Source organism: Silurus meridionalis, chromosome 13, assembly GCF_014805685.1.
Source record: "Silurus meridionalis isolate SWU-2019-XX chromosome 13, ASM1480568v1, whole genome shotgun sequence".
Taxonomy (NCBI): Eukaryota; Metazoa; Chordata; class Actinopteri; order Siluriformes; family Siluridae; genus Silurus; species Silurus meridionalis.
In genome coordinates this window covers 17810277-17825378 of record NC_060896.1, presented here as the reverse complement: position 1 = coordinate 17825378, position 15102 = coordinate 17810277, and the positions used below count along the sequence as shown (strand labels likewise).

Sequence of the window (15102 nt, the reverse complement as noted above, 5' to 3'; positions counted from 1 at the left end):
ACAAAAACACATTCAGTGTTGATCAGAAAGCACATGCAGTAAAACATTTCCAGACCATTTTATTTATAATGTAAAATTGAAATGGAGAGTATTATGATTCACAAATACACATACCTATTTTTGTGTACACATACATATGTTTCAGAAATACACATACCTATTTTTACAAGAATTTTTTTTTACAATTTTCTTTTTCAAAAAGAAAAACATACACAGTATAACTTCCTCTGGTACAGAGTTGTTTTTGTGCACAGGTGCAGGAAGAACTCATGACTGGTGTTGACGCTTGTGTTTAAGTATCTCAGTGGAGGTGAGGGTTAAGTCTTTCTTGCAGATATTACAGTGGTAGAGTCTAGTCAGATTAGACAAGGATGCAGATTTTACCACGTCGGTCTCTGTGGAAGAAGATTAAAAGAACTCGGATTAAAACCTGGCATAAAACTGTAGGTTTGTGTGTCATACCAATTTAGTCTTCAGTACAACTCCTACAATTCAAATCTTGCTTATATTTAAAATAAAAAAAAACAATGAACACAATGCAGATTTAAGGTATTTCTATATATGAATAGCCAAATACACAATCTCACCCTCCTCAGGCTGCTGTTCCTCTGGTGGCCTACAGGTGGCCTCATGCTGCATTTGCTCCAGTGGAGTGAAGGGCATGTGCAGTTCACAGTGAGGGCAAGTCCAAAATGTCCGCAAACACTCACTGTACAAGTCTTTGTGGTCCTTTATTGTATGCACACATGCAAAGAAAATACATCTAGTCTCAAACTAGGCTAAAGAATGCATTGGTCACCAAAGTTAACTTGGAGGTCCTTTATCAGTGGTGCTCCTGAATTAATTTCTTGGTTCACTAGAAGTGAACACTACTTTGTACCAAAGTGATAAGTGGCTAAAATCCATATTTACTGTAAACCTAAACAAACACTTTTTGTTATTTTAGGCAACTAGGTAATGTGTAAAGTTTACATTGTTCCTGCAAATACAGATCATTATTGATTTATTTAATAGGGACAGTGCTCACTGATCAACAGGAAGATCAATAAATACAGAGTTAGCCTAAATGGCTATTTTTCATCTGTTGCCCCTTACCAGATTTTAAAAAGGCCTGTAAAAAGCCTGTGAAAATCAAAGTACTATGTAATTATATATATATATATATATATATATATATATATATATATATATATATATATATATATATATATATATATATATATATATATATTAGTCCTTCACTAATACTGGAACCCTTGATAAATATGAGCATAGAAGGCAATGAAAAGATTTTAAGATGTGGCACCAACGTGCCAACAGGCCGTCTCAAACTCGGCGTATATTAGCAGCACCTCAGACGATTGGTTAAAATTGGTCTGACTGTACTTTGCTTTTTAAAACTGCTTAGCAGGTCAACACAAACCATGGAACAGACAATGCAATATTTTGATGTTACAGTGAGCGGACCATACAGTCACCTAAAAGACAGAGTTAGACAATATTGAGGTTACAATCAAAACATCACACTCAGGTTACAGAATGATAACAGGATCCTTGAAGGCTATTGGTCATAGAGTTCAGTGGAGCAGTGTCAGAGACTGAATAATTAAGAGTTGATATAGCTGGAGTCCGTGCTAAATAGTCAAATATGTCATGTTGTGCGATCATATTCAGTTGAGGCACCTCTGTCTCTGTCACCAACCAGATATTACTTCGATAAGGATGAGTATAATGAATGTTTCTCTGTATCTGCCAATATAGATAAACCAATAGGTACTGATTTAAAAAAGAATATTTAAAATTTATATTCATAATCTATTTACTAATGTAAACTGGTTTGAGAAAATGTCTTGATAAATGTGCTATACAAATAAAATGTAAATGCAAATTAATTAAAATGCAAATGATATAAACTGGTTGTAGAGCATCATACCTTATTCTGTTATCAAAACTGTTTGGGTACATATGTGCATAAAATGTTCTCTCGACTTATTTAATAATGTTTGGAGGCATAGATGGCTGCACAAGAAAGGTTAATGGTGGATCTTTGTGTGACTTTACACACTTATGGAATAATTGCATAAATGAGGTGGAGTCAAACAATTCTGTAGTTACTGTTAAATTCACAAAATGTGTTATAAGTACCTAAACAATTTCGATAATAGAATAAGATACATTGCTGTACGACAAGAAATGTCTACAAAATAATTATTAACCTACCTGATCAGCTTATGGTTTATGTCATAGTGTAGGAGAGACAGATGCCTGTACTAAATATGATCATCTAACAAGATGTGACATTCTAGCAAGGACTCCAGATGAATCAAGTCTATTCATAGAGTCCTTGACTCTGCTCCACTGGACTCATGACCAAGAGATTTCAGGTGTCCTCTTAATCAGTCTGTAACCGGAGTGTGGATGTTTTGATAGATGAAGAGTTAAGCAATCTTGTGGTTACTGTCAGATTACTGTATTGTTCCTCTCACTATAATACCAATCGATTGCATTATCCGTTCCACAATTTATGTTGACATGCTAAGCAGTTTTAAAATACACAGGGCAGTCCAATTTCAATACATATTCTGTGTGTGTGTATATATCTCCATGAAATTTTCTCCAAATATACTGCAGAAATTTGGCAAAATGTCGTATTTGAATCCACAGTAAGGACAATACATTTTTACACATTCACACGGATGAATCAACTTTCCACTTCTGTATCCTGTTGTACTTACTGTACAAACTGAGTGACAGATTTAAATGTTCACAGAAAACGTGATGTGTGCAATTCACACAACTTCAAATTCATTTTTTAGTTTTATCAAATATAATTTTAAATATGTCCATACCCCATAAGGTATGGAAGTTTTACTAAAGTACTGACTAAAAGGTTGCCAACAATTGCTTTTTTTATAAAATCGGGTTGTGTTTGTAATTAACATTTTTTACAGCCTTCTTTGCTCATATTTATCAAGGATGCCAATACAGTGCAGGACTTAAGTTATAAAAAGAATGCACACTGAAACTTAATGTCTTAAAAGTAAAAGATGTGATACATCATTCTATACTTACAGGAGGTTGCTGCACCCAAAAAAATAAACCACGGTGTGACAAAAATATAGCTTAAGCAATTGGGCAATTGCTTGTTTTTTTTTTTCTCATTTCAACTGGTAACCCTTTTGATTTGGCCAGTGAGCGATTTTTTCACTAATTTTCACTATTAGGTCACTGAAACCTATAAGATAAACCTTTATTCGTCCCACAGTGGGGAAATTTCTTATGACTTTCTAAGACTTTCTCCGTAATGTAATTAAATATAACAATGTTATTTTCAGTCAATACTGGGCAGAGATATTAATTCCTAGCCCAAAGTATACAAAACTTTAGGGTATTAGCTATTCATTGACATCTTTGCACATACATAATTACAACCTTAGAAAGCTATTGAAGTGATCACTTACACAGAGGCAATTATAGGTGAAGTAGCTGGTCACACGTAGACCTCCTTTAATTGAATCAGGTTCAGCTTTCATCTCGGGGAAGAGGGGAGGGAGGGAAACCTCATTGTTCAGCTGAGGTCCAGCATACAGGTTTTGAAACTGCAGTGGGGTAAGCCTTCTCAGACTGTAACTCACCTGGTCAAAGACTTCTGTGTTAAATACTTCTTGGGTTTATTCTAGAGAAAATCTCTCAAAGAATAATTATTAACTGACATTCCTATCCCAAATTACTTCAAACACATCCAGACCAGTAAAAACCTAAGAATAATCTAAAAAAATTCAAACCACATGTATGCAGCACAGGAAAACCCATTACCTCAGTATACAGTAAGAAGCGTACAAGTCCTTCTGCGATTTTCCCCAACTCATGATTGGATGATGTTGGACCAGCAAGCCCCACACCTGCAGTAGATTTTAAACCTAACTGGCTCAATTTGGCCTGCAGCAGTTTGTCCCAATTGTTCCTCATCATTAGGGCAGAGGACAGCACTTTGAGAGCTGCCCCACTATCACTTATAACCAGCTCCAGCCAGCCATCCACCACCAGCCGTGTGCAGTCTGCATTGCTGTCTATCGAGTTTGCCACTAGCAACAAAACCTGGAGAGAGATGAAGACTTAATGAAGGGAATAAAAGTAAATGCTTATGACAATAGTTGACTATACAATGTGCTGTATGATAGTTTACTGTGTGGGGAAAAGACATTTTAAAATCTGTTTTTGTCGTCACCCAAGGTTATATGCTTGTTTATAGAAGTTGATGAGGACCACACAACTGGCCCTGATATATAAAACGCAAAATTAAAGGTATGTGTATTTACTTTTCCTGACTGAAATCGAGGTGTACTTACAAAAATGTATGTAACAGGTGTTCTCAGTTCTAATTTAAAAGCCCACTTACCTAAATACTTTTATTAAGCCAACACACTGAGAGCTGTGAAAATATGCATAATCAGGTGTGCTGTAAGTAAGCACACCATACACTTCGTCAAGCCCATGGGCTACCTGGTCTGGACTAAAACAGTGTAGGAATTGCTACTTCTACTTTTTCCCCATAGATCATCTATTTACTTTTTATTTGTTTGTATGTCATACAACCTACTAGTGTCTACTTGTCATTTCTCTAACCTGCAGGGCAGGAACCCGCACACAGTTTGACACATAGGGCTTGTTAGTTTCAAGCAGAGTTACAAAAGCCAGCAACTGATGTGCATTACTCTGCCCTTGCTCAGTGCCTAGAGAGAAAGGGGGAAAAATAGACAGTGAAAGGTCTAAAGAGAATATAAGCATGAAAATGTATACAAGACATTACTGACTAGACAATCAGAATATCGATTTTCTTTTCTTTTTTTTTTTTTTTTTTACAAAGGTATACCAGACTTACCAGACTCATATTGAGTGATATGCAGCAAATCCGAATTATTGGCAAAAACACTGGTGGGGTGGATCACAACCCCTTGCTTGTTACGAGTGTGAAACACCTGAACAAAAACAATTCTTGTTATGTATTTATTATGGAAAAGTTATGTTTTTTTTCCTGTGTGTTTGTGTGTGTGCCTGTGCCTGTTCTGAATCTTTGCGTGCAGAGTTATGTTCATCAGGCAGAGCCAGCTGCGGGTACAGGCCACGGCACAGTAGCAGTCTGAAGAGGGTCTGTTGCTTAGAAGAAAGCGTTGCACTAGCATACGCATCTTCCTGAAGTTTGCTAACATCATGCCGCAGTTTAAACTTCACTTCCTGTGGCAAGAAATACAAAACAACTTTGTAAGGATATCGTTTAGCCTTTTGATGGACTACAAACACTGAAATAGCACAAAAGTTTGGCTAGAAAATGGCCAGAGTGCTTCAAGTTGCCAGAACGAATAGGCTATACCAGCAGACGACAATGGGTTCCATTCTATTAGACAGGAACAGAAATCAGAGGCTAGCATCGACACAGACTCACCAAATGTGGAGGGCTAAAGATTAGGGGGGAAAAAAAAATCACCTTGGTCTTTTTCTAGTGTTCCGTCTTGTTTCTGTGTCTGATTCAAGTGTCAGAAACTACTATTCATGTAAAATGTGAAGTGGTCTTCTGCTTCTAAGGCCCACCCATATTGAGGTTTAATGTGCTGTGTTTTAAGATGCTTTTATGCACGATTGTTAAGGGTGCTTAATTCAGTTACTCCAATCAGCTAGCTACCAGACAACTTAATTCACTTTGCTCATTCTCTGCTTATTTCTCTCTTTGTTTTTCACACCATTCTGTATAAACTTTCTTGACTGTTAGCTTTGAAATTCCCAGGAGAGCAGCAGTTTCTTAAATAGTTTCTAAACACTGATGGGGCAAGTTGAAGAACCAGCTGAAGGTGAAGAGAAGGCGGGAAAACTGCCGGTAACATAATAAGTGCTTGGACAGACAGTTTACTTAGTGACCTGTTTTAGTAATCTGTCTGAGTTCTCAGTGTTCACTCTAACCAGACAGAGCTGGACAACTGAAAGTTGTGTGTGCACTGTTAATTATACTTTAAATTGAGAAATTAGAAAATTAAGAAAGCGGTTGCTCTTGAGCTTGGTGTTGACTTATTTGGGTATTTATGCCACAGGTATGGTCACTGAGCTCACAAACCTTCTGCTTTCTGATGTTTGATTTAAACATTAACTTGAAACTCCTGACCCATGTCTCCATTTTGGTACTGCACTGTTTGTACACGACTGACTGATAGGACTACAAGAGAATGCAGATGTACAGGTATTCCTAATATTGGACGGTGAGTGTATATTTATAGATTTGTTTGTTTAGCAGACTAATACTCTCAAGATTGTGCCTAACAAAATCCCAAGTGAACAAACTAAATACAATTATTATGTAATAATCTGTATAAAATGCAGCTCTGTATATTGTTACAGAATAGGTTTCGCTATTATCAAATAAAAAAAAACGTGTATCAAATATACGTATATCGAAAAGTGACCGTTTCGTTCTTTTAGGTAACTAGTCAAGAGTTAGCGAGCTGGTTTCAGAGATAGAGTGGGTAATGTAATTTACCATGCTCAAAGCACCAAAAAGCAACCAAAAGGTCCCAATCGAACAGTGCCACTCTATGCCAGTGGTGTAATTACTATTCAGCAATGCTACTTGGATGCATGTTATGTAGTTTGATGTATAGTACTGAATTCTCTGAACATGTACAAGCATTTTGTACCAGATTACTGGAAACAAAATTCCCAAATCTTTGTTCTGCATTCTTAAAATCCTGTCATATGCTGACTGTAGTCCCTGTCAACCATTTGTCAAACAACAAAAAATATTCCAAGGAAAAATGTAATTATGCCTAGTCTCTTTGGATCTGTGCTGCTTTCTCCTAAGTTAAGCACCTGTATATCTATGTCCTGTGCTTCAGAGTCTTTATTCTTCTTGCTTGACCCTGCGGCTTCCTCATCCGATGATAACCCTTGCTCTAGGCCATCATCCAGATGTAACACTTTTCTTCGACTGGTCTCCTTTAAATCATGCTCTCTCTTCAGCTGGTGTAGTTTCTGACGTTCAGTCAGTCTCTTCCTGCGCTGTGCCTGGTCCTCAGCCATGTAGTGTGACTCAGACCCCACCAGTCCATGACTCTTTAACAGCTCCTTCATGATATATAATGCATAAAGAATATTTAGCGGTCACAGATATACAGATGTTTAACAGTTTGATTAGGCAAAGATTTAATTTACACAAAGTCAAGAGCACCAAGATTACAAATTCCACTATCACATTTAAAGTCTCCTTAACTTATTTGACTCTGTGGCCACTTTTTTTTAATGCTTACCTTGAATTGTCGTCTCAGGTTAACCATCTCATACAGTCTTTGCTCCTCTAGTCCTCTTCTTTTGCACCACTTCCTGGAGCCTCCTCCCCTCTCCCCTTTGACCTACAGAGGAAAAATCTAGCTGGTCTTCTATTTGGACTTCAGTACAATGCTTGTCACTACTTCTAAAATATCACCAAAATGACATTTGACCTAAAACATATAGCTGACTGACCTGCACCCACGCATTGAAAGTGTTGAGCAAGGTGAAAGGGTCTCCCAGATCACTTTGCAATGGTTGGCGTGCAGTGGCACAATCTGGGTTGTGCTGAGCACTGCGCAGAAATGGTGACTGAACACTCAGTGCTGCAGCTACAGTCAGCGTCGGCTCCACCAGGTTGAATAGTGAACCTAGAACAAGAATTTTACCTAAAAATACACATAAAAGCACATATAATTTAGCTGCCTTTCAATTATGACTATTTGGTCATAATCACAGCTTTCCTGAAAATGCCTTGACCTAAAATATTCATGGAAAATTTTAATGATTTAATTTGTTTGTGTTTTGGGGAATAACTCATGAACTCAATAACTAATATACTATGTTTATGAACAAAGAAATAAATTTTGTTGAACTGTAGTTCATACCAAAATTGACTGTCACTGGTTCAATATGGTTTCATGCTTTTCTGGAAAAGAAGAATCTCATAAACAATGTAATATCAAATGAAATTTTAGTGTCTCCTACCAATAACCACATCCACAGGAAGCTTGGCCAGAAGACTGCCAATGTTGGTGAGCTCTCCCTGATCATTTAGTGCCCCTTGTTCCTTTAGATACCTCATAGATGTCTGAATGCTAAAGGCTGCAGGAGGGTCTATAAAGTTAAAAGAACAAGGATCTCCAAGATCCATGCTCTTCATCTGCACAAAAGAAAAAAAAGGTATATCTGTCTATCTTTTTGTATTTACTTTTTTTTCTTTTGGTTTTTAATCAGTACTTCAAATCCAGGATTCTGTCTGTAGATATTTGGCATCAATTTTTTCCACTTACCCATGCTGCCATCCAACAGTAATAGTATATAAATTAAACAGCATTTTAAAACTGTGGCAATAGTGCACAGAAAAACTTTTTTTTATTACCCTTTGGTTTGAAGATGTAGGTAGATTTAAAGAAATGCACAGTTTGAAAAGTATCTAACAAACAACAGTATAGCAATGAAGTAATGAAGCCTACCACCATTTTAAATTTAAAGATCAAGGCCAGGCCTATGCTGCTTTCATTTCCATGCGACATTCTGGACTAAAACTGCTGCACAGACACAACAGTGCATAATAGGCAGTAACTTTAGCAACAAGCTAGCCTACATTAGCAACAATCTTGTGGGTTAACTTTAATGTTATTAATTACATTCTCAAAACAGTATTAATTGTGGACCGTTTTAGAGATTGTACCAAAGTACAATGTCTGGAGGAATTACATGTTTCCATTTCACCAATACCAACCCTGGCCTTGCAATATCACTGCTGCTGCAATCAATTTCTACTTAAAATGTAAAATGCAAGCTGGAGTGAGTTTTTAAAAAAGGCATGAGAGAACTGTACCTGAAGCACTAACAAGTCTAGAGCCACTCGATGGATCTCAGGGACAGGGTAAGGAGCAAAGGCCTCATAGTCTGACTCAGCATAGAGCCGGTAGCAAACTCCTGGCCCTGTTCGACCTGCACGACCTTTCCTCTGTTCTGAACTGGCACGACTAATCCAGAACTCCTGAAGTCTCTGCATCTTAGTCTTTGGGTCAAAAGTCATTTCCTTTACTTTGCCTACAGATTACATGGTAAATCAAACTCAGATTGGAATATATTTTATTTTTTATATATTTATATATATATATATATATATATATATATACACATATATACACACACACACACACACACACACACACACACACACACATACATATATACATACATACAGTGAGGAAAATAAGTATTTGAACACCCTGCTATTTTGCAAGTTCTCCCACTTAGGAATCATGGAGGGGTCTGAAATTGTCAGGTAGTTGCATGTCCACTGTTAGAGACATAATCTAAAAAAAAAAATCCAGAAATCACAATATATGATTTTTAAACTATTTATTTGTATGATACAGCTGCAAATAAGTATTTGAACACCTGAGAAAGTCAATGTTAATATTTGGTACAGTAGCCTTTGTTTGCAATTACAGAGGTCAAACGTTTCCTGTAGTTTTTCACCAGGTTTGCACACACTGCAGGAGGGATTTTGGCCCACTCCTCCACACAGATCTTCTCTAGATCAGTCAGGTTTCTGGCCTGTCGCTGAGAAACACGGAGTTTGAGCTCCCTCCAAAGATTCTCTATTGGGTTTAGGTCTGGAGACTGGCTAGGCCATGCCAGAACCTTGATATGCTTCTTACAGAGCCACTCCTTGGTTATCCTAGCTGTGTGCTTCGGGTCATGGTCATATTGGAAGACCCAGCCTCGACCCATCTTCAATGCTCTAACTGAGCACATACACAATACATGCACTGCATTAAGGAGAGGATGACCGGGGCATCCTCTCCTTAATACAGTGCAGTCGCCCTGTCCCATGTGCAGAAAAACACCCCCAAAGCATGATGCTACCACCCCCATGCTTCACAGTAGGGATGGTGTTCTTGGGATGGTACTCATTCTTCTTCTTCCTCCAAACACGTTTGGTGGAATTATGACCCAAAGGTTCTATTTTGGTCTCATCTGACCACATGACTTTCTCCCATGACTCCTCTGGATCATCCAAATGGTCATTGGCAAACTTAAGACGTGCCTGGACATGTGCTGGTTTAAGCAGGGGAACCTTCCGTGCCATGCATGATTTCAAACCATGACGTCTTAGCGTATTACCAACAGTAACCTTGGAAACGGTGGTCCCAGCTCTTTTCAGGTCATTGACCAGCTCCTCCCGTGTAGTTCTGGGCTGATTTCTCACCTTCCTTAGGATCATTGAGACCCCACGAGGTGAGATCTTGCATGGAGCCCCAGTCCGAGGGAGATTGACAGTCATGTTTAGCTTCTTCCATTTTCTGATGATTGCTCCAACAGTGGACCTTTTTTCACCAAGCTGCTTGGCAATTTCCCCGTAGCCCTTTCCAGCCTTGTGGAGGTGTACGATTTTGTCTCTGGTGTCTTTGGACAGCTCTTTGGTCTTGGCCATGTTAGTAGTTGGATTCTTACTGATTGTATAGGGTGGACAGTTGTCTTTATGCAGCTAACGACCTCAAACAGGTGCATCTAATTTAGGATAATAAATGTAGTGGATGTGAACATTTTAAAGGCAGACTAACAGGTCTTTGAGGGTCAGAGTTCTAGCTGATAGACAGGTGTTCAAATACTTATTTGCAGCTGTATCATACAAATAAATAGTTTAAAAATCATATATTGCGATTTCTGGATTTTTTTTTTTTTTTTAGATTATGTCTCTTACAGTGGACATGCACCTAGGATGACAATTTCAGACCCCTCCATGATTTCTAAGTGGGAGAACTTGCAAAATAGCAGAGTGTTCAAATACTTATTTTCCTCACTGTATATATATATATATATATATATATATATATATATATATATATATATATATATATATATATATATATCTATATATATATATATATATATACACACACATATATATATATATACACACACACACACACATATACAGTGAGGAAAATAAGTATTAAGTATATATATATATATATATATATATATATATATATATATATATATATATATATATATATATATATATATAGTGTATATATATATATATATATATATATATATATATATATATATATATATATATATATATATATATATATATACATATACACAGTGAGGAAAATAAGTATTTGAACACCCTGCTATTTTGCAAGTTCTCCCACTTAGAAATCATGGAGGGGTCTGAAATTGGGGTCTGCTATTTTCCTCACTGTATATATATATATATATATATATATATATATATATATATATATATATATATATATATATATTGAATGGCAGTGTACAAAATGCAGGATTATACGCTATTAAATGGTAAAACTAAAGTGTTTGATTTTCTTTAGTGGAGTTACTGTACCTGAGTCGACTACAAAGCGCACCCCATCAATGGTCACAGAAGTTTCAGCTATATTGGTAGCAATGATGCATTTCCTCAATCCTGAGGGAGCAATGTCAAAAACCTTGGGGGAAAAATGTTAATTAATTCATCAATCTTTAGTAACAGTGTTATCCTCTTCAGAATCACAGGAAACTTTATCCTGGAAACCTGGGCTTAAGTCCAGAATTCACCTTGTAATAATAATCTTTTAAAAGAGAACCATGCACACACAAAAAGAATACACAGTCATATCTATGGTGTTTAGTGTTACCAACTCAACAAGGATTGAATTCATACCATATTGCAAATTGTAATACTTTGAACTTGGCTGTTATGAGTACTACATATTTATTTTTGCCAATCTAAAATAATTTACCACATAGTATGGTATTACATAACCCCAAGAAAATCTGTACTGTAAAATGGACACTGCTTAATAGCCAGACTAGATCTGCTAGAAATTACCAACGAATGACCTTCAAGGAAACACTCAAGACAAAACATTATTATTTTCTTTATATAGATACTGTATAAAAAACAACAACAACAAAAGGTACATACACTCCAGCATAGAAAAGACACTGCATCACTGGCTGTAAAAAATGTACATCTGTTGACCTTACTCCCTTTGTTTTACCTTATCCTGCTGTGCCAGTGACAAGGTGCTGTGCAGGGGCAGTATGATCCAGCGACTGGTGTGCACAGCATACGTTTGGCATGCCTCCATGATAGTGGAGATTTCAGCTATACCACTAAGGAAAATCAGCAAATCACCCCGCTCCTCAGGGGGATAGCGATTGTCAATGCCCTGCAGTACACGCAAGTATGGTCTTGGGTCCAGCTTCTCCTTGTGAGACACTTGTTCCTTTAGAGGGATGGGCTGGTATATCACCTAAAGAAAGACACAAATATGATTTTCAGTGACACTCAAATTTAACTGGGGACATCCTGATCACTGGGCATCAGTCTGAGGAAAGAATGGTAGATTTGTCAGGCATAAAGGGTTCTTATGTCTTTGGGCCAAATTGTGACTGCTTGAATGCTGGGTCAAAGCAACTCCATATGGCTGATCTTGAGGACTGTTTTAGTATGCAGCTCTAAGTAACCTACTAAAAGTGTTCCAGGGAAAAACAACCAATGAACAATGAACCCAAGGCTCAATTATACAAGTGGGAAGCAATGGCTAATCTGTCTGGTCCTGGATGCACTATGGGAAATCTTGGGTCCTGGGGTATTATTTTAAATATTTATATATTATTTTATAATGCTTAAATTTTGCTGCAGAGCAGTTACACCTAGTCATGGGAACCATGGCAGTGACCACTTACAGTAGGATAATGGAATGAAAAATATAAGTTCAAAGTGCTTGCTTGGCCACCAAATTCCCCATTTACATGGGAGCATCTGTTGTACTTTGTGTGTCAATAATCATCAACGTGTCATTAATATTAACCCATCAGTCATTTTACAGATGAAACTGCTATAGAAAACGAATGCAGTGCAGGCAGTTTTTGTGAATCCCCACCTGAATTGGGAAGAGTCTACCTGGCACCTGCAGCACAGGTGCATTGTTGAAGTAACTGGTGAAGAGTTTAATGTTGATGGTGGCCGACATAAGAACCAAGCGCAGATCTGGCCGCCGGTGAAGCAAAGAGTGTAGCACACCCAAGAGAAAGTCACAGTGTAGATGTCTTTCATGAACCTCATCCACTATCACCACGTTGTACTGGGATAATACAGCTTCATGTTGTATCTGCTTGAGGAGCAGACCCTCAGTCAAGAACACAAGCTTAGTGCTTGATGTGCGTCTGCTCTCAAAACGGATCTGGTATCCAACCTAAAGGGGATAAAACAATCATGACATAAAAATTTAGGTTACCAGTTTCAGTGTTTGAGTACAAGTGACTTCATGTACATGTGATGTTTAGAGATGCGATGTCACATACGTTTAAAAAATGACATTCATTGCTACAAGAAATCATAAATTGCTACAAGAAAACATTAACACTTTTACTAAACTGGATCTGACAGACTTTGTGATCCTATTAACTGATGAATTCCTAGGTTTCACACACCTTCACCTTTTGAAAAGTATATTGCCTGACAATTTTAGAGGCAAAAAAAAACCCTCTGCAGGGCAAAATATGATGCGACGTGAAACTAACATAATTTAGCATATTTTAGAAGTAAAATGAAGACAATTACATGAGCTGATTTAAGTTTATGGTTAGTAGTGTAGTGTTTTCAAGATTTTGCCCCCACTTTCATGTGTTCACTCAGGTTAGTTTGTAATTATGTGCCTGGCCATTTTATGTCCCATCTCTAATCTATTTTACCTTCCAGTGCTACTTGGAGCTGGTGGCTACTGCTCATGTGACTGCTAAAAGAAGTAGCGCGACGAATTCTGGCGTGTATTGAGCTATAATGCTCAGATTCAGTATCTGCTGTAACAATGCTCTAAGATTAATTGGACAGTGCTTCACTGTATAGATGGATGATCTGTATGGCCATCTCTTGACTATAATGGCCAAGCAAAGAAATAGAAGATCAAATGGTTGTCATTCACCTCACCTGAACCAGGATGCTTTTTACACTGAAAACAAAACTGAAGACCCTCAAATAAGCAGCAATTAAAGGCAGCTGGAGGGAAGGCCTGACAATGCATCTCAAAAGAACTCATTTAGTCAAGCATTTTGTTGATAGAATCCAAACTTTGTGTTGACAAACTGCAAAGGATTTGCATCCAAGTATTACAAATAATTCTTATATTTATAAATGTTTGAGCCTCTAAAAAATTGAGGAACTATGTAAAAAAAATGACTGCAATATATCAATTCACAAACTGATGACATCCAGATTTAAATAAGAGAAAACATGGCGTAATAGGGATAAGTCTAAACAATCGCAAATCCATTTTTGATTAGAACAAGACTAATACTGTCCATTGAGCAATAAATATTGTTTCAAATTGATTGCCTTTTCACTTAAACAGAAAAACTTAAATGCTTGCAAAATCTCTAAGACCTATTGAAATCTACTGAAATCAAATCAACAGGTTACTGGAACTTGATATGTTTAAAGTTATGAAGTATAAGATTAAACTTAGTGCTTAAAAGGGGCAGTCCGTTGCAATGCTTTATAAATTAAAACAAGAGGAAATTTAGGGCTATTTGGTGGGATCACGAATGATAATCATAACAAGAATTCAAGTATGACAGTGTGTTGGCAGGCTAAATTTATTTAATGAATTGCATATAAACAAAACAAAAGAAGTCTTTGTTAGATCGAGAAAGTGTTGGTTAGAAAACTGCGCAAAATGTATTATAGATATTTTATATTATTGAGAGAAGAAATGGAAACCTAATAGTCATCAAAATATGCTTTGAATTGTTGTGGTAAGTTATAAGTGTTATACACTATATGGACAAACGTTTTGGACACCTGACCACAAGATTCATATGTGCTTTTTGAACATCCCATTTCACATTTAGTCACCATTTGTTACTGAGTAAAAAGTGCAAAGAAAATAATAAAACAAAATGGAAGGAAAAAATAAATTGCACTCCAGAAACTACTTAAATCACAAGAAAGATGGAAACAGAACCCAGTACAGACCTAGCTGAAAGTGCTACCTCTGTGAATTGTTCTGAAGTTGAAAGCTGAACTTC

At 37.0% G+C, this 15102-nt stretch overlaps 1 protein-coding gene across 1 annotated transcript in view; it reads right to left on the bottom strand.

Annotated features, from left to right (window-relative positions):
- Positions 1–42: 42 nt before the first annotated feature.
- Positions 43–15102, bottom strand: part of dhx34 (DEAH (Asp-Glu-Ala-His) box polypeptide 34) — a 21493-nt gene continuing 6433 nt past the window's right edge. Inside the window, exons 2-16 of the mRNA XM_046864195.1 lie at positions 12960–13271; positions 12072–12326; positions 11414–11516; positions 8876–9093; positions 8020–8194; positions 7507–7700; positions 7293–7394; positions 6856–7110; positions 5062–5235; positions 4883–4979; positions 4627–4733; positions 3817–4098; positions 3462–3635; positions 588–729; positions 43–395 (exon numbers count right to left, since the gene is read on the bottom strand). Of these exons, the coding sequence (XP_046720151.1) occupies positions 268–395; positions 588–729; positions 3462–3635; positions 3817–4098; positions 4627–4733; positions 4883–4979; positions 5062–5235; positions 6856–7110; positions 7293–7394; positions 7507–7700; positions 8020–8194; positions 8876–9093; positions 11414–11516; positions 12072–12326; positions 12960–13271 (2718 nt within the window). The 3' untranslated portion in view covers positions 43–267. The remainder of the gene's footprint in view (positions 396–587; positions 730–3461; positions 3636–3816; positions 4099–4626; positions 4734–4882; positions 4980–5061; positions 5236–6855; positions 7111–7292; positions 7395–7506; positions 7701–8019; positions 8195–8875; positions 9094–11413; positions 11517–12071; positions 12327–12959; positions 13272–15102) is intronic.